Source organism: Convolutriloba macropyga, chromosome 8, assembly GCF_964194025.1.
Source record: "Convolutriloba macropyga chromosome 8, txConMacr16.3, whole genome shotgun sequence".
NCBI lineage: Eukaryota > Metazoa > Xenacoelomorpha > Acoela > Convolutidae > Convolutriloba > Convolutriloba macropyga.
The window spans coordinates 64,200,261-64,219,086 of record NC_134475.1 but is presented as its reverse complement, the minus strand read 5'-3'; the positions used below and the strand labels follow the sequence as shown (position 1 = coordinate 64,219,086).

The following is an 18,826-nucleotide window of genomic DNA, read 5'->3' as shown; positions in this document are numbered from 1 at the left end:
TGCGTTGAACTTTTGTATGATTAGTTGTGAAATTACAAAGTTTAGCGGTGAAATATGGTGATTTTTTGAAAGTTCACCCCTTACTCTAGAGGTGAAGTCACATAAATTTACCGCTTAAAAGAGTTTTAAAAAGATGTTTAATTACTCGTGGATAAATTTTTTGTGGCATTTTAACTTCTGGCACCGCAGACTTCCGGTATTTAAAAATGGGATCTATTTTGTTTTGCCCCCCCCCCAGCTTAAGGGGCTTATATCTTTCACGCCCCGTGCTACAGGAGCACGTGCTACTTTATTAAATAGTAACGTGCTATATAACGATGTTGAATTCAAAAGTTCGAATCCCGGGTTGAGGAAAAATCGGGAAAAATTTGTAAGTTAAGGAGCGAAAAGTTTTTTAATTTCCTATATAATTTTGCGGTGAAATTATGTAAGTTCACCGCTAGAGTTACAAAAATGCACCACATTTCACCACTTACGACAGTTACCGTCCCTGCACGGATTCCAACCTCTCACCCCCTGCATGTCAGCAACTTCTTCTTTCACTGCGCAAGCTCTCACTAATAAATCTCTTATTTGTTTTGAATTTAAATCAAACTTAGTCAACTTTTTGTAAAACGTATGCGTTGAACTTTTGTAAGATTAGCGGTGAAATTACAAATTTTAGCGGTGAAGTGTGGTGATTTTTTGAAAGTACACCCTTACTCTAGCGGTGAAGTTACATAAATTCACCGCTTAAAAAAGTTTTAAAAAGAAGTATAATTACTCGTGGATAAATTGTTTGTGGCATTTTAAATTCTGGCACCGCAGACTTCCGGTATTTAAAAATGGGATCTATTCTGTTTTGCACCCCCCAGTTTAAGGGGCTTATATCTTTCACGCCCCGTGCTACAGGAGCACCTGCTACTTTATTACATATTAAAGTGCTATATAACAACGTTGAATTCAAAAGTTCGAATACCGGGTTGAGGAAAAAATCGGGAAAAAGTTTAGCGGTGAAATTACAAATTTTAGCGGTGAAATGTGGTGATTTTTTGAAAGTTCACCCCTCACTCTAGTTGTGAAGGCACATAAATTCACCGCTTAAAAGAGTTTTAAAAAGATGTTTAATTACTCGTGGATAAATTTTTCGTGCGTCTTTTAATAAAGGTATCTTAACTTCGTTGATCAAAATTCAATTCGAAGCGTTTTATAAGCGGTGACTTTATGTATTTTCATCGCATTCAGCGCTGATCTTAAATAATTTGGATACTTTTTTTCAAAGCGGTGAATATAAGTAATTTCACCGCTACCAGGTGATAAAGGTTTTTTCACCGAATTCACCGCCTGATTTATGTAATTTTACCGCATTCACCGCTTATCTTTCAAAATTTTCTGCATTCACCGCTTATCTTACATAATTTTGGGTTGAATGGCTGTGAAACTTCAAGTCGGAATTTGGGTTTGTAAGAAGAGCGGAAGAACCTTGTATTTAAGATTCCATAATAAGAGCCTTTTTAAGATAACTGATTAACTTTAAAGCCTCTGAGGATGTTAAGCTTCCTTGTTCGACTACAATAGTCCTTAAAAATCTGTACCGAACATTGAAGTGTTTCCTTTATTTATAAATTGTTGCTGTTATTTTTTTACTTTGTGATCCCGTGTTGACCCCATAATTCAAAAGGTTATAAAGTTACAATTTCATGTATTGAAATCTATGAAAAGTTGTCCTCATAGAACTTATAAAAAATGAATGTTGTGATTCAACAAATTTAAAGAGAAATTAGAAAAAACTATTGCTTTTCAGTGATACTGTATTTATGAAAAAAATTGTACTCATAGAATTGAATACAAAAAAAATTGTCTGCCTAAAACTTAGTCACCAAAATTGTGAGACATATGCGTTGAACTTTTTTATAAGATTAGCGGTGAAATTACAAATTTTAGCGGTGAAATGTGGTGATTTTTTGAAAGTACACCCCTTACTCTAGCGGTGAAGTTACATAAATTCACCGCTTAAAAAAGTTTTAAAAAGAAGTATAATTACTCGTGGATAAATTTTTTGTGGCATTTTAACTTCTGGCACCGCAGACTTCCGGTATTTAAAAATGGGATCTATTTTGTTTTGCCCCCCCCCCAGCTTAAGGGGCTTATATCTTTCACGCCCCGTGCTACAGGAGCACGTGCTACTTTATTAAATAGTAACGTGCTATATAACGATGTTGAATTCAAAAGTTCGAATCCCGGGTTGAGGAAAAATCGGGAAAAATTTGTAAGTTAAGGAGCGAAAAGTTTTTTAATTTCCTATATAATTTTGCGGTGAAATTATGTAAGTTCACCGCTAGAGTTACAAAAATGCACCACATTTCACCACTTACGACAGTTACCGTCCCTGCACGGATTCCAACCTCTCACCCCCTGCATGTCAGCAACTTCTTCTTTCACTGCGCAAGCTCTCACTAATAAATCTCTTATTTGTTTTGAATTTAAATCAAACTTAGTCAACTTTTTGTAAAACGTATGCGTTGAACTTTTGTATGATTAGTTGTGAAATTACAAAGTTTAGCGGTGAAATATGGTGATTTTTTGAAAGTTCACCCCTTACTCTAGAGGTGAAGTCACATAAATTTACCGCTTAAAAGAGTTTTAAAAAGATGTTTAATTACTCGTGGATAAATTTTTCGTGCGTCTTTTAATAAAGGTATCTTAACTTCGTTGATCAAAATTCAATTCGAAGCGTTTTATAAGCGATGACTTCAAGTAATTTCATCGCATTCACCGCTGATCTTAAAAATTTGGATACTTTTTTTCAAAGCGGTGAATATATGTAATTTCACCGCTACCAGGTGATAAAGGTTTTTTCACCGAATTCACCGCCTGATTTATGTAATTTTACCGCATTCACCGCTTATCTTACAAAATTTCCCGCATTCACCGCTTATCTTACATAATTTTCCGTTGAATGGCTGTGAAACCTCGACTCGGAATTTGGGGTTGTAAGAAGAGCGGAAGAATCTTTATGTGGCTGCGGCTAACAAGGAGCCCCTCCTATTGCGTGCAAGGGGAGAGGGCACCATCACAAACGGAATAAATCCCAAATACATTCAAGCCAAGTCTACTATTAAACCAACCTAATACATCGACTAGATCCCAGCCGGACTCAAACCCGTTCTTGAGAATCCTCTCCTTTTGAATTCTGTGCTTGTCACTCAAAGTGTTCACAGCCATTGTTCACTGCTGCTGTTCTTGTCGAACAAGGACCGAATAATCTCGCAGGTTCTTGCATCCCAGGTCTAGACCTCGACTCATGAAAAGACAATGCTCGACAAAAATGTGCTATGAAAAGACCATACTGGACTCATTTGAGCTATGAAAAGACTTTAGCTGGACTTTAAGGCATTCTGGACTTTAGCTCGACTCAGATTTTTTGCAAAAGACTTTAGCTGGACCCAAAATGTTACAAAAGACTTTGGCTTGACCCAAAATTTGTGCTGGACTTAAGCTCGACACAATGTTTGCAAACAAAGTCGAGTTAAAGTCTTTTCATGGGTCCATCATTAGTCTTTTCATAAGTCTGTTTTTCTGCCATTAAAGTTTTGCGTGCAATATTGCATATAACGTAGTCAGCATATATGATCATGCACCTTTTACGATTCAAAAGAACCATAAATACCTCAAAAACCTGCATTATTTTTTTAAAAAGATAGCTCATAGTTTTGGGAAGGAAATCAAACTGAATAGCGCCGAAATTTTTTCATGGCTAATGGGACTAGGACCAATACTCTTAAGCTAGCTGTTTTCATTGAATCAAGTAATGTGGTAATATACTCGATCTGAAATAACTCTTTATCTTAAGATTTGACAAAATTCTTAAGGCTTTTGGCAGATTTCCAACTGATTCTTAAGTTGGACTGCTCTGGTGCAAAACCATTTAGTCTTGCTCCGGTTCTGCTTCTGTATGTACAGAAGCAGGAAACAAATAAAAAAATTTTGAATTTTGAAAAAGAAAACAGACTTATGAAAAGACTAATGGTGGACCCATTAAAAGACCTTAACTCGACTTTGCTGGTTATTAAAAGACCAATGCTGGACCCATGAAAAGACCTTAGCTGGACTTTCTTCGTTATGAAAAGACTTTAGCTCGACCCATGAAAAGATATTAGCTCGACTTTAACTAGGGACCTCGACCGTGTAATTACAGTCAATATTGGCCCCCCCTACTAGACTTTTAAAGTCTTTTCATAAGTCGAGGTCTAGGCCTGGGATGAATCTTTGCAATTATTGTGCAATATTCGGCATCATCTTAAAAGATTCTTACAAGATAACCGTCCCCAAGTTCATATTAAAGTTCCTATCAAAACTCAAGTAGGTTACCACTTAAATACAAAAACCGTTAAATGATACGATATAAATTTACTTTTTTGAAAAATTGTATTTAAGTTTCCATGATAAGAGCCTTTTTAAGATAACTGATTAGCTTGCAAGACTATGAGGATGTTAAGCTTCCTTGTTCGACTACGATAGTCCTTAAAAATCTGTACCGAACATTGAAGTGTTTCCTTTATTTATAAATTAATGCTGTTATTTTTTTACTTTGTGATCCCGTGTTGACCCCATAATTCAAAAAGTTATAAAGTTACAATTTCATGTTTTGAATTCTATGAAGAGTTTTCCTCATAGAACTTATATAAAATGAAAGTTGTGATTCAACAAATTTAAAGGGAAATTAGGAAAAGGGCTAAATAAAAGCGCAAATAAAGCGCAAAAACTTAGTGAACAAAAGATCGGAAACTATTGCTTTTCAGTGATGCCGTATTTATGAATGTCGTGTCCGATAACACGGGTCAAAGAATTCAATAAGTTGAAAATATACAAAAATTAGCTTGTATTTATAGTAGTTATCTATGCAAAAATATACAGAGAAAATTTAGATTAGCAAAAAATATTTTACATGATTGGCATGTGAATAGATCTTAACTCCGAACCCCGGAGGTGATTTTCTATTTTCATCAACATTTCATGAGAATCATATATGGCGTGGGTACAATCAAGTTCATTAACTGGAGGTCGGTGGATGTTAGAATCAGGTTTCTGTTGGTGAGAGAATTTGCTTCTGACAAATGATTGATAGGTCAATAAGATAGCGCCAAAACAAAATTAGAATTGAGTTTAGTTTTGTGGCCATTACTTATCGACACAGCAAAAATTTTCGTCAGGTAAGTTTTTCTTTCGTTCTTTGAAACTTTAATAAAGAAAACTTCTATGTTTCTTGATGTTTCTTTGAAACCATCACATCCTCCCTCCTTTTTTAAGCAAGTTTGTGGGTATAGGTTCTCCAAATCTGTCGGGTTGTTTTCTGTTTCTTCTTGATGTTCATGAAGGCTCTGAGGTTTCGGGTTGTTGGTGCTCTGCAGATGATGTGGCTGCAGAAGCTTCATCTTGAAGTGAAGGTCCCACATCTGTGCTCTGAATTTGTTGTTCTGATTGAGATATGGTCTCCTCCACTGCTCGTTCAGTATTCACACTGTCCTCGTCTAGTCTCGCAATTTGGTTGTCGCTCACTAGAATAGTTCGTGCCGAGTTTCCGGGCTGTATGAAAGATGTGTTCAAGCCCTTCCTGATGATGAAGGTAGCAGGAACTATCTTTGTCTTTTCGTTGGCCTTGAATAGAATGGGTTGGCACCAGTCGAAATCTGCTATTGCTGGTAGTCTCACTCTGCGTCCCAACAAGAGTTCAACTGGAGTTTTGCTCCTCGTTTTTAAAGTGTTGCGATTTGTCATCAGTGCCTTTTGCAGATATGCTCCAAATGACACATTGAGGTTGGGACTACACGCTTGAAGTGCCCGCTTCACTGTCTGAACTGCTCTTTCAGCTAGTCCATTAGCTCTTGGACGATAGTCGGGTGATTCCATTTTCTTAATTGCCAGTGATTCACACCACTGTTTAAGGTCACCACTTACAAATTCAGGACCATTATCAGATACTAAATATTTTGGTATTCCGAATCTTGCAAAGATTTGACTAAAATATATTTTAACTGTTCCTAATGTTCTATTTCCCGCGGGGAAGGCTTCTATCCAACCAGAACCAGGCATCAACAATTACTAAGATATTGCCTTGGTCCCTAACATAGCCCCAGTCCATGTGGAGCCGTTCCCAATCGTCGGCTTCTAGGCACGTAGAGACTGTTTTTCCCAGGCTAGGCCTATTCATTTGACAATTCTTACATTTATTAACAAAGTGTTGAATGTCCTGGGTAATGCCAGTCCATCATGCTATCATTCTGACTGATGCCTCAGCTCCATTCTTCCCGGGATGTGTCTCATTCGCTTTTGCCATTACCAAGTGTCGTAGTTTGGGTGGAATGAAAGGAACAACAACTCTGACGATGATTCCATTATGTAAAGAAAGTTCATCTTTCTGTTGTTCGAATCCTTTTTCCGCTTCTGAACATTGTTTCCAACTGCCGCTTTTGATTCGTTTCCTTATGTCCTGGAAGGGTCTGGTTGTTCCAAGTTCAGTTTTGATTTCCACTTGGGTCACCAAATCACTCTGGGCAAAGTAGATATTATTGATTGCGAAGCACACTCGATCGTTGTCCGATTCATCTTCGTCAAAATCCATTCTGCTCAAAGCATTTCAATGGGGTATTTGCTCTCCTGGCGTGTACTTCAACTCATAGTCAAAACCCTTTAGAGCTATTGTCCATCTTGCGATTCTCGCCGATGCTGTCTTCGGGATCTCCTCGTCTGGTGCAAAGAGATAATTGAGTGGTTTGTGGTCAGTCTGTAGGGTAAATCGTCTTCCAAGAAGGAATTGTTTTAGTATTGTGACCACAAACACAATTGCCAGTGCTTCCCGCTCTGTGTTCGAGTAGTTTTGCTCCGCTGCATTCAATTTTCTCGATACATACATGACTGGATGTCCTTCTTGCGAAAGAACCCCGCCAAAGGCTTTTTCAGAGGCGTCAGTAGTAACTATTGCTTCTTTTTGTAGACTATATGGCTCTACTAGTGGGTCAGCACATAATTCATTTTTATGTCTTCAAAGGCTGGTTGTTGCATTTTGCCCCATGAGAAATCGCTATTTCTCATGTTATTTAAGGGTAGCATTTTTGTTGCAAAATCAGGAGTCATTCTTCCGTAAAAATTAGCTAGCCCGACAAACGATTCGAGTTGTTTGTTGTTAGTTGGTGCTTTTGAGTTTTTTATTTTTTTAACATGTTTGGGATCTGGTGCTATTCCCTCCTTTGACATGGAGTATCCCAAAAAACTAACGCTATCGACTGGTTTTGAGTTAGATTTTTTCTCATTAATAGTAAAATTTTTCACACGTAGTCGACTCTTGACTGCAAGCATTCTCTTGTCGAACTGCTCCTTGCTATTTCCATACACCAATACATCGTCTTGAAAGATCACAACACCTTTGATTCCTTTGAGTGTTGATTTTATTCAATTCTGGAAGATTGAAGAAAAGTTTTTCAATCTCTGAGGTAGTCGGCACATTTTGAACAATCCCTGAGATGTTTGGATTGTGCATATATCTTTTGCTTCTTCGTCAAGTTCAATTTGATAGCAGGCATCTGAGAGGTCAATTTTGCCGAAGTATGAGGCCTCATGTAGTTTGTGGAAGATTGTCTCCATGTCTGGTATTGGGTAGTCCTCATCCACTGACCTTGCCATTGATGTGCACTTTCAAGTCCACGCAAAGTCGCTGTTCTCCACTCTTCTTTCTCTGCCACACCACTGGAGATGCATTAGTGACTCCTCTTGGCTGTACCGGTTCAAGGATTCCTTGTCTGACCATTTGTACCAGCTTCTCTTTGACCTTGTCTTGAAGAGGTAGAGGTATTTTTCTGGCTTTACAGAACATTGGCTGTGTTCTTGGTATCAACTTCACATGAGTTTTGTAACCCTTCACAGCAGGTAGGTGCTCAGCTGTGATGTTGTTCACACCGTGCTTGGGTAGAAGGTCTCCACCAAGTAGTCCAACTTTATCAGACTGCACAACCGCTAGTTGTTTTTGCGTGAGCCTGCTTCCGTTCCACTCAACGTCACAAGTAAAAGATCCCAGTAGCGTTGATTGATGACCATCATTAGCTCCGAGATGTCTTATCTTACCATCCAACTGAGGTCTAACAAACTCAGTCCACATTTTTGATGATATCACTGTGCTATCTGCACCTGTGTCTACCTGCATTTTTACTTTGCAGTTATTTATTGAGATATATTCCCATATCACAGACATGCTAAAGATTTCTTCTTTAGTATAAAACATTCCCATCTCCGATGCTGGAGATGCTTGCTCTGAGGAAACATTTTCTTCTTGGCAAAAGTTATTCTGTTTATTGTACTTACCTGAATTTGGTTGGGGTTGGCTTCTACTAATTTTTGAGAAGTTTCCCACTTTTTCACTGGTGTTGCATTTTTTACTTAGCGCTGGACAGGATCTACTAGAGTGTGGCTTACCTCCACACCTAGTGCACATGTTGTTGCTTTTATTAGACGTAACTTTCTTAATTGGTTTTCGAAACGTCCTTTTGAAGTTGAAACCAACTTCTTCTTTCACATTAAGGTGCTTATTAACTGATAAAGAACTTGCAAAAGTCATTGCTTCACTTCTTAACGGTAAATTCTCGGTCATTTCAGTAACCGACATTGCTGGTTTTGCTTCAATACCGTCTGGTAGTCTAAGTTTTGCTTCAGGGTACCTCAAACCTGAGATAAACTTTATTTTTACCAACTCCTCTTCGGGGTAGGCCACTGTTTTCAGTTATTCGAGGTCACAATAGCGGGCTTCTTCTCTAAGACGTGCTAGGAAAATGTCATCTGGCTCCCGTACACCTTGTATACGGACAGAAATTTAGCCCTTTCTGCCGTTACTACTCTCTCTCTCTTTAGTTGAAATATATTTTTGAATCGCCAATCTGATGTCTTTATACGGAGTGTCTATCAAATTCCTAGGACACATTAGGCTCCTAAGTTTAATAATTGCATCTTGCCCGCACATACTAAGGAAGAGATTGGTCACCTGTAGGTCCTGTAGAGTACCATCGTAGTTGACCTTGTCCTCCTTCTTCTCTGCGCGACATTTCGCCACAAAAGACATAATCCACGCAGTAGGTTATTCTGCATTCTGTAGGTCCAAAATTTGTCTGTCTGTAGCTGGTCTGGACACCATTGTCGTGGCCGATAACACGGGTAAAAGAATTCAATAAGTTGAATTTTAAATTATATTTTGAACTGAAAATAATAAAAAATTAGCTTGTATTTATAGTAGTTATCTATGCGAAAACATACAGAGAAAATTTAGATTAGCAGAAAATATTTTACATGATTGGCATGTGAATAGATCTTAACTCCGAATCCCAGAGGGGATTTTCTATTTTCATCAACATTTCAAGAGAATCATATATGGCGTGGGTTCAATCGAGTTCATTATTTGGAGGTCGGTGGATGTTAGAATCAGGTTTCTGTTGTTGGGTTGTTGGGAGAATTTGCTTCTGACATATGATTGATAGTTCAATAAGATAATGATAGCGCCAAAACAAAATTAGGTTTTAGTTTAGTTTTGTAGCCATTACTTATCGACATAGCAATAAAGTCCGTCAGGTAAGTTCATCTTTCGTTCTTTGAAACTTTATTAAAGAAAACTTCTAAGTTTCTTGATGTTTCTTTGAAAACATCACTATGAAAAAACTCTAGTAATAGAATTTCATACAAAAAATTTTGTCTGCCAAAAATTTAGTCACCAAAATTGTGAGACGTTTCGGAAATTGCTTATTCTACAGTCAGCTGAAATCTGAACCTCAGATGATCAATTTTTGCATTATGTTATGGAAAAATTGAAGTCATAAAACTTCATAAAAAAAATTGAGTGCTTATTAGCAACCGATTTTAATGTGATTTTAAAGGGTTAAACAAACGCCAAATAAAGTGTTTCATAAACTTAGTGAGCAAAAAATCGGAAACTATTACTTTTCAGTCATACCGTATTTATGAAAAAGTTGTAGTCATAGTATTTCATACAAAAAAAATTCGCCTACCTATAATTTAGACAGTCCAATTTTGAGATTTGCCAGTAATTTTTCTACAGTCAACTGAAATCTGAGCCTCAGATGACAACTTTTTGCATTATGTTATTGAAAAGTCGTAGCCATAAACTTCATAAAACAAAATTAAATTTAAGTGCTTATTTGCAGCCCATTTTAAAGTAATGCGTCTTTATGAAATTTTTTTATGCCTAGTAAACTAAACACACAAAACTTATGCAAAATGAAATAGAAAAAAAATATTTATTGAATCATTTTTCTGGAAATCAGTGTTTTAAATGAGATCACCTGTGAGATAAAACTTACTGCTTATGCCTGAGAGAAAAACTGTTTTGTGATATAACAAAAGCGTTAGGCTGATGTTGGCCGTGGATTAATCAAATTTACCATAAGTGATAAATGAAGTCAAGTTTTGCTATTTTGTCAAATTTTTCTCATGAAGAAAAATGTTTTTTTTTTTTAAAAAAAAAAATAATAGGACCTTCTGGATCAAGGAATTGTTCAATGTCACCTATGCTGTTTTGGAGGTGCCTTCTTTCCACAATGATTGTAAGGCACCAAGTTGTTTCGTTTGCCGTCTTTGGTTAAATTTTGGTGGGCAAAATGTTCTTTTTAAAAAAACGGTTTTTTGTTAAATGTCCATCCATATGTTTTTTCTTTCAAACATGTAAGTTAAAAACATAACCGAAAGTTTAAATTTTACATGGCTTCAGAATAATCGGGAACTTTTATTGAAAAAATCAAAATTATAAATTAATCTTCTGGTTATTAATTGATGTTACCCATTAAGCTGTTCGTTCCACTATATATAAAAATATGACACAAATGATCATAACTCTCTATCTATTGGAAAATTTTCATGCTGACGTTGCAAAAACTCTGTTAAAGTTCTTTTGAAAAATGTTTTGTTCTCCGTCGCTCTTACGTTAAAGGGCAACTTATTCCTTTTTTGTATGCTCTTTAAAAACAAAGATCCTTTACTCTGCTAGTACACTTTTGTGTTCCTATTGTCTGCTGTTTTGTCCGTTTGCTCTGTTTTAACTGTAGGCGGTTTGCACATTTTTTAAATGTTTCTGATAATATCCTCTGATTCACGTCTGTGTGGAGTTTCGATATATTAAACTTTGAAATAATTATTTCAGCTAGTAGGACATGCTATTTGAGAAAGATACCACGATAATGATCAATTTTTGCGACAAATATAACAATTTTTATGCCCCAATTAATCTTTCAATATGTACGCTGTAAGTTTTTCGCTAACAAAGTTTGTAAATGAACTCCACTGAATGGCAAATCAGACGGGACTAAAGCTTTGAAAAATTGCAGCCTTACTTCCAAAAATATATGGTTTATCACCAGACATAGTGAGCCAATGGTGGCCGCCAATTTTTTTGAAACCCTTTTTAGATGTGCTTCAAATGTCGATTTTGAGTGAAGATAACGACAACTCTCAGCAGATTTTTTTGACTTTCCGTCAAAAGTAACTAAAACGTCAAAAGAAAAAAAAATATTTCTGTTTTGTCAGCATTCAAACTGAATTGTATTTCCATCAAGCAACTGTGCGTCTGCATCAATTTTTTTCAGCTTTTGTTGCAATTGTTTCTCCGGGTTCATATCGACATAAAATACTAGTATCGTCTGCAAATTGAACAAACTTAAAGTCACCTTTGATTTTTTCTGAAAATCGTTAACGTATAAAAGAAAAATTAGGGGTCCTAATACAGCGCCTGCGGTACTCCGCGAATAACGAAAATGTGCTGTGAGACCTCGGAGCCTATTTTCCTTCCACATTGTGATCTATTTTCGGGAAAAGATTTCAATAAAATAGCTGCAGGCTCAGAGAAGTTGAAGCACTCTGTTTTTAATGAAATATTTTGCGCAAAATTGAATTGAATGCTTTTGCGACGTCTAAATTAATTGCTGCAGTGTTTTTCCCATTTTCAGGGTTCTCTATTACTGTCTCTGTAAAAAACAATACTGCATCTGTTGAAGATTTTTTGTTTTGGAATCCAACTTGCTCTTTATTCAACAGATTGTTTTTACGTAATTCATCATTTGGAAAAAGAGGAGCTTCTCAAAAATCTTAGCAAAAGTTCGTGGACCGAAATTGGTCGATAGTGTCACACTTGTGAATTGGTGTGACAATGCATGTTTTAGAATAGTTGGAAAGACACTATTTTGAATACATTGATTAAAAATAATTTGCAGATGAGTACCAATTGCGTATTTCGCCGCCTTTAAAGCCCACGCATTGACAAATCCTGGACCCCGTGATTTACTGCTTTCTAAACTGTCAATGGTTTTGTAGATGTCTTTCAAGGTCAATACTCTAAAATTGAGTTTTTTAGAACAGTGGTCCAACTCATGGATATTGCGAGGAACGAAATCACCAGAATTGTTGCCCATTTCCACAAAAGATTTACTAAATACGTTGCGGATTGCTTTTTTGACATTGGTCTTGATTCCGTGTGTTTCACTTTAAGACACGTTAATAACTTGTTTATGGTTTCCTAATTTTTTATTGATGAAATTACATTTCTGCTTCGACGTTGCACATTGCTTAAAAAAATCAACAGAATATTTAAGATGTACAAGTCGTAGTTTTCGGTTATTTAGGTTACAGCATTCTTCGAACTCGCCGGAAACATTGTAGTTTTGAGAAAATCTGTATTGATTAAACAAATGATGTTTTTCTGCTATAAATTTTTTGAGTTCCCTGGATTCCCATGGTTTATCACTTTTTTGTTTTGTTTCATTGAGGAATCACAGACCTGTATAGGTGCATGTTGATCAAGTATACTTTGAAAATTTTCATTAAATTTATCTAAACATTTCATCAAATTTTTTCTGTTTACACATATGTCGCCAGTCCGCAAAAGACTCATCCCTGTTGAATTTCTCCTCAGAGAAAAATATCACGTTTCTTTAAAAAAATATCTATCTTCGCCTTCCTATCTTTTCTAAATTACTCTGATAAATTATGATGTTGTGGTCAACCTCAATGGAAGGCAAACAAGCTTTCCATTCTACAATTTGATTTTTTGTCATGAAGCAATGATCGATGAGAGATTGATTAGTTTTGCTGATGTGAGTGGAAGTGTCCACATTTGTTGGGCTAAGTGCCAGACCTGCTGTAAAGTTATCAAGTAATTCTTTCTCTTTTTTATGAATTGTCAATGTTGTAGTAACCAAATGGAAGAAGATTGTCAGTTAAGGAAATGCATTAGATACTTCAGCACTCAACTCTTTCAAGAAAAAAACGGCAAATTTTTTACCCGGATTGTACGAAATATTCAACAAACATTTATCTTTCAGAGGTTCATTAATTTCGAGCAAAATTGATTAAAAAAATTTGCATTAACTACGTCAAATTTTTTCTTACGTTTAACATTGAAGTGTCTGGGGATCCAAACTCGAACACCCCTACCTCGCTGGACTCTCGTTTGTTTCGATCGCGCATTTTGTAGGAAAAGATATTTATTACTAATTTTGAAATTTTTATCCTGCTGCTCGGAAATCCATGTTTCGGTTACTATAAGTATGGTTTGCGAGTCTAGTTGTTGAAGCAATTTCGAAACTTCTTCTTATTTATTTTGTATGCTACGCGCATTTGTGAGAAGAAACTTCAAACACTTTTGGGATGGATCTAGCACTTTATCAAAAGTTGACAAAAGTCCCTAACTATTAAAGGGCCCGGTTTTTTTCAATATCTCCCCAAAGGTGTAATTTTTTTCTCAAAACTAATTGGCAAAGAAAAAGAACAGCTTTGGGGCGCAAAATTTTTTTACTACAGCTGACCATCAATATGTACATAAGATTGTATAACGAAAATTTTGCTTTAGTTAAAATGCTCCTAATGACTTTGAAGTGATGTTTGTGCAAACTCGTCAAAAAAAGAGAAGGGACTAATAACATTGTACAACAAATTCTCTTGTCTTTCACATTATTCAACTCATGCAATACTGCACTAATTTAGAATTGTTCGAAGTTGGATCACATTCTGTGTTGTAGGTAGGTTGTTTGAGACATTATAGTGCCGAATATTATTATAGTGCCGAACTTCTAGCTTTACAGCGACCTTTTCCGATGTGCTTTATATTAATTGTGTGCTTTGCTTGTTTTTTCAATGTGCTATGAAAATTTTTGACCTACCCGGGATTTTAGGATTTAGCTAAATCAGTTCTTGAGAATAAAGACCCTCCATTTTTGCTTATTCTGCAGGAAAACGTGTGAAACTGTTTTACCTTGTAGTTTAAATAGCTCATGATGCCTCACGAAAAAACCAAGATTCTTTAATTGCCACCTGAATGTTGTTAGGGAAAAGTAGTAAGCATATATCTACCATTTTTTGGACAAGTTGTAGTCATAGAACTTCCAGTTATGGAAAAGTTTTAGTCATAGAACTTTCATTTATGGGGAAAATGTAGTTTCAACAACTTTTAAAACTTTTTTGATTTATGAAATCAAGGTTCCATAATATGAAAGTTCTATGTTTAAAACTTAATATCAACCCAGGATTATCCACAATCCATTATCAGTGCAAAATTATTCACTAGCCTAATATTGGCCAACAGGGGGATTTAGTTGTAAAGAAAAAGTGATAAACTTAGCGGTGGCTTAATTCTGATTGGTCGGAAAATCTGATTGGTCAAAATATCACTACTTCGTTCAACCATTACAAATGGTGTGCAATACAACACATAGCCACCCATTACAACGTATAGCCCCTCATTCATGGTAGTAATCCTATAATGGGCGGATACATTTTCTTGGGGGCTATAATGGGAAAGACCACAACCTTCCACGCTTAAGGAAATGATGGTATGATATCACAACGTAACAAAACATCTTACAAAAAATTCATGGTTATCTGATTTCATGTTTGGCTGCGACATTTCATCCGCGACCTAATAATGATTGGTCGAAAAATCTGAACGCACAAAATGTCGCTGGGTCGTCTAACCAGTGTAAATTTTGATATCGGTTCCAAAATCTCTTTATAATAGAAGTTTTGTTCATAGGGTAAGGAAACAATTCGCTAGTCTGATTTGAATCAATACCGCTTGCCTGGTTGTTAAATCTATTTTGTATTTTGCCGTCTGCTGTACTTTGTTCAATTAGGTTTCTTTATTGTTCAATTAGGAAATATTCACACTTGAAAGTTGTCAGCTGATGATGGTTGGCTTGTTAGGTTCAACATTAAAGCAACAATAGTTCCATCAAAAAATTTCAATTAGATTTTAAAAAAGATAGTTGTGAAACATTTGCCCTAAAAATTAAAAGTTACCCGCATAGCCGCATCTTTAATCGCTTAAAACGGCATCAACAGGTTTTTTTAGTTCTCATCTATGTTCTTTTGCGAGATCTCTCATTGTTATTTTTCCCCAACCCTTCACCCTTCATGAAATATGGTTAGAAATGTTACATAATCTTTTCAACAATTCGTCCCTTTTCCCGAAACGGGGGGGGGGGGGATTGTTGAAAATATTCACGTCACGCCCATTATTTGGCCGACCAATGTCTTTTGCAGAAAGATTCAGAAGTGGTACCAATAGAGAGTTCTAAAAAACTGCATCAATTTGTGCAAAAAAAATGTTTAGATTTTGATTTCTCGATGAAAAATGATGCTTGAAGTTTTCAGTGTCTTTCACTATTTTGACAATTTTTACTCTTGACCAATTAAATTATGCTAAAATATGCATTTTGTGCGCCCAAATTGTTCCTAAAATTTTATTTAATAAAATTGATATTACGACTGTGAGTAAATTTAATAGCTTTTTTTCGGGCACTAAAAAAGGATACAGAAAAATGAAAATTGATTTCCAAAAATTTTTTGGCTTGTCATCGTATTAATCAGTTAATGTGCGCACGACAACAATGATTTACGGTCAACACGAGGAGAATAGGGTAAAATTTAAAATAGCATTGAAAATTTCTATTAGTTTACTGCGAGTCAAACAAATGAAATTGTTCTTCAGTCCGTCCGACCATGCTCTTTCCTATGAATTTGTCAGTTTCTACAAATGAATATTGAAAAAAAACAATCATTTAATGAAGAAAAACAAATGAACCAAGAAAAACAACCAAGGAAAACACCAAACTTAATAGCGTAACTGTAATCAATAATTGTCAGAAAACGGTATTGAAACATAGGGTCTGAAAAAAAAAGCAGATCGGTTCGTCGGAAACCGTGTATCTGTTAAACAGAAGCAACAAAAAAAGAGCAACATAGATTTTCATTTAATATAATTCTTGCCGCTTCAATGGAATTGGTTGAGGTAATGGCTACAGTGAGCATAAAACAACCATTTTGATGATTGCACACAAAAACATCAAATGAATTGCGTCACAATTTGTGGTTGCTCACGCAGACGTTTAATTCTAAGGTCAACTTTTTACGCATACGGATCCATGCAGATTAAGCGTTAGGTCAGAACGCTCTAAGCAAAGCGAGGTTTTTGCTGAGGCGGAAGAGAACTGATAAATATGAGAGAAATTCCATAGCGAGGAAAAATGGTTTGCACTAAATCTTTGGAATTTATTCAGATTGAGGATGTTAAATCAGTTGGTTCAACTTGCCCAATTAAATTCAAATGATGTTAGACAGATCAAAAAAAGTCTTGTTATGGTTGATGCTCATTAAGATTATATCCTCAAATTTTTGGCGTTTTCGGGATATCACAAAAATCTGAAACACTAATTTTGTCTTAAAATTCTAAACTAAAAATTTTTACTTGCGTTAGTCTAGTTTGGGGATTGATTGAAAAAGTAGAATTTTGCCTGTTTAGCAATACAGTTTTTTTCCTGTATACAACTGATTTTTTAAAAAAAATTTTATACCTGAACAATTATTGTATCTGTTTTATATTTTGACCCCGTTATCTTTTAATTGCATTTGGAAATTAGCTAACGTTTGTTGAATTGAAACTTTTTTGCCATCAGTTGTGTTGGGCAATGAGTATTGGGCGGTAGCCAGTCTTCAACTGGAGGCCAACAAAAACACAAAATGCTACATATCAAAACATTATGGGGTCTTTCCCATCATAGCCCCCCTCCCCCCCCACCAGCTTATTGGTCAGATAACCTAAAGCCCCCCCCCCCCCCCAAATCATTTTAAACATACCATAATGGGGGCTATATTTTCATGGGGGGGCTATAATGGGAAAGACTCGCATTATGTGACAACACAATTCATCGATTCTTTCAGTCACCTTTGCTTTCAAATTGTTTTGTTTGAATAATTTTTTACGTTCTCGAAGTGCGGACGCCATTTCCTTGTTAATTTTATCTTTTTTTAAAAAAAAAAACTAAAGGCAAAGTTTTCTATGGTTTCAGCAACTTTTGCAAATTTTCTGAATTCAATTTAGATTTTGAATATTTGATTTATTTGCTTGTGCTCTCAGCTTTTGTTAGATAGCCTTTTGAGGCCAGCAGTTTTGAGTACTTTAATGTCAAAGATGGACTTTTTAAAAATATTGAACAGCTTTTTGAGACTGCTTCGGTTATTGTCACCTTAAACATTATGCCCCCAAGTTACAGATCAGGTGTCACCTTTTAGTAATTCATTGGAAATACAATTGAACAAAAAAACAAAAAACAAGTTGGGGCAAAATGTGTATACAAAAATGGTTGATAGAGCCGAAAACATTTGAAATTGTTTTTCCTGTTATATGCGAGACCTTCTCTGATTTTAATTTATGCACACGTGTCAGAGCTACCACCTAAGGTTCGTAGGTCGAAGTTCTAGTTCATGTGGTGCTTTTTTATATCCCCAGGAGTGATTTGAAGAGTGTAGCGCAATTACACTGGTCAATAAAAGATTGGCCACAAATCCAGAACTTTTACCCCCTTCAGGTGCGTAATGTCACTTCTCATATGATATGCTGTGTAACAGCACATAAATTGTTGCAAGCCAGCAGTTTTTAAGCAACAGAATTCGTTTTTTCTGTTGAATAACAAGACAATAAAAGTTTGTCTGCAATAAATTCCTCGTCATTTATTGATTGTTATCGTTTCGTAAGTTAAAAAAAGGTCACTTAAGCATTATAACAATTATAAGAATCGTAGGAATTATATGAGTACTAAGCTTGGTCAAATGGTTGATCCTAAAGCTAAACCTTGTTCCAAATAGTGCTATTTCGTGTCTCGTCTTTAGGTAATGATAAAAAAAAGTTTAATTATAATTGTATTTTAGAAAACAGAAAAGATTGGCATTTTTAATAAACCCTATAAATAAGGGATGAGATCGCAAAAAAACTTGAGTTTTTCCCATTATACCCCTCCCATCATTTTAGTGGTCATATAACCTATAAGCCCCCTTCGGGTCTTTCCCATTATAGCCCCCCCCCCAGTTTAGTGCTCCGATAACCTATAGCTCCCCAATCATAGTAATTATACCATAATGGGGGGCTATAATTTCATGGGGGGTTATAATGGGAAAACCCCCATTCATAGTAATTATACCATAATGTGGTAATATAATTTTGTCAGTGGAAGGGCTATAATAGGAAGACCCAAAAACTCTACAAGATCCAACTATTAAAAAGTTTTCAGCTAACAGTGCCTCCTTGGTTACTTCTGAGTTGTTTTTTTCTGACATTCGACCGCACAAAACCAGAAAAATGTTTTTTCGCAAATTTTGAAGCCTGGGCATTTAATTTGATGCCTATTAGAGATCCCTGGGTAAGTTTTCATCGGTAACTAAAACTTCGCTGCAGACAACTAAGTTAGAATGATTTAACTTGGTCTTGAAGGACACTAGGACACTAAATTTAGGGCAAAAATTAAGACTTAGTTAG

The 18,826-nt window shown here is 35.9% G+C and overlaps 1 protein-coding gene across 4 annotated transcripts in view; it reads right to left on the bottom strand.

Annotated features, from left to right (window-relative positions):
- LOC142344261 (serine/threonine-protein kinase Chk1-like) overlaps window positions 1–18,610 on the bottom strand; it is a 31,849-nt gene extending 13,239 nt beyond the window's left edge. For 3 of the 4 annotated variants that reach the window (XR_012759256.1, XM_075395829.1, XM_075395831.1), the window contains exons 1-3: window positions 18,587–18,610; window positions 15,089–15,182; window positions 3,108–3,269 (exon numbers count right to left, since the gene is read on the bottom strand). Coding sequence is in view for 3 of the 4 variants with exons in the window: in XM_075395829.1 (XP_075251944.1) it covers window positions 3,108–3,204 (97 nt within the window). In the remaining variant the exon portion in view is untranslated. The remainder of the gene's footprint in view (window positions 1–3,107; window positions 3,270–15,088; window positions 15,183–18,586) is intronic. The other variant, XM_075395830.1, reaches the window with a different exon arrangement.
- Window positions 18,611–18,826: the final 216 nt, after the last annotated feature.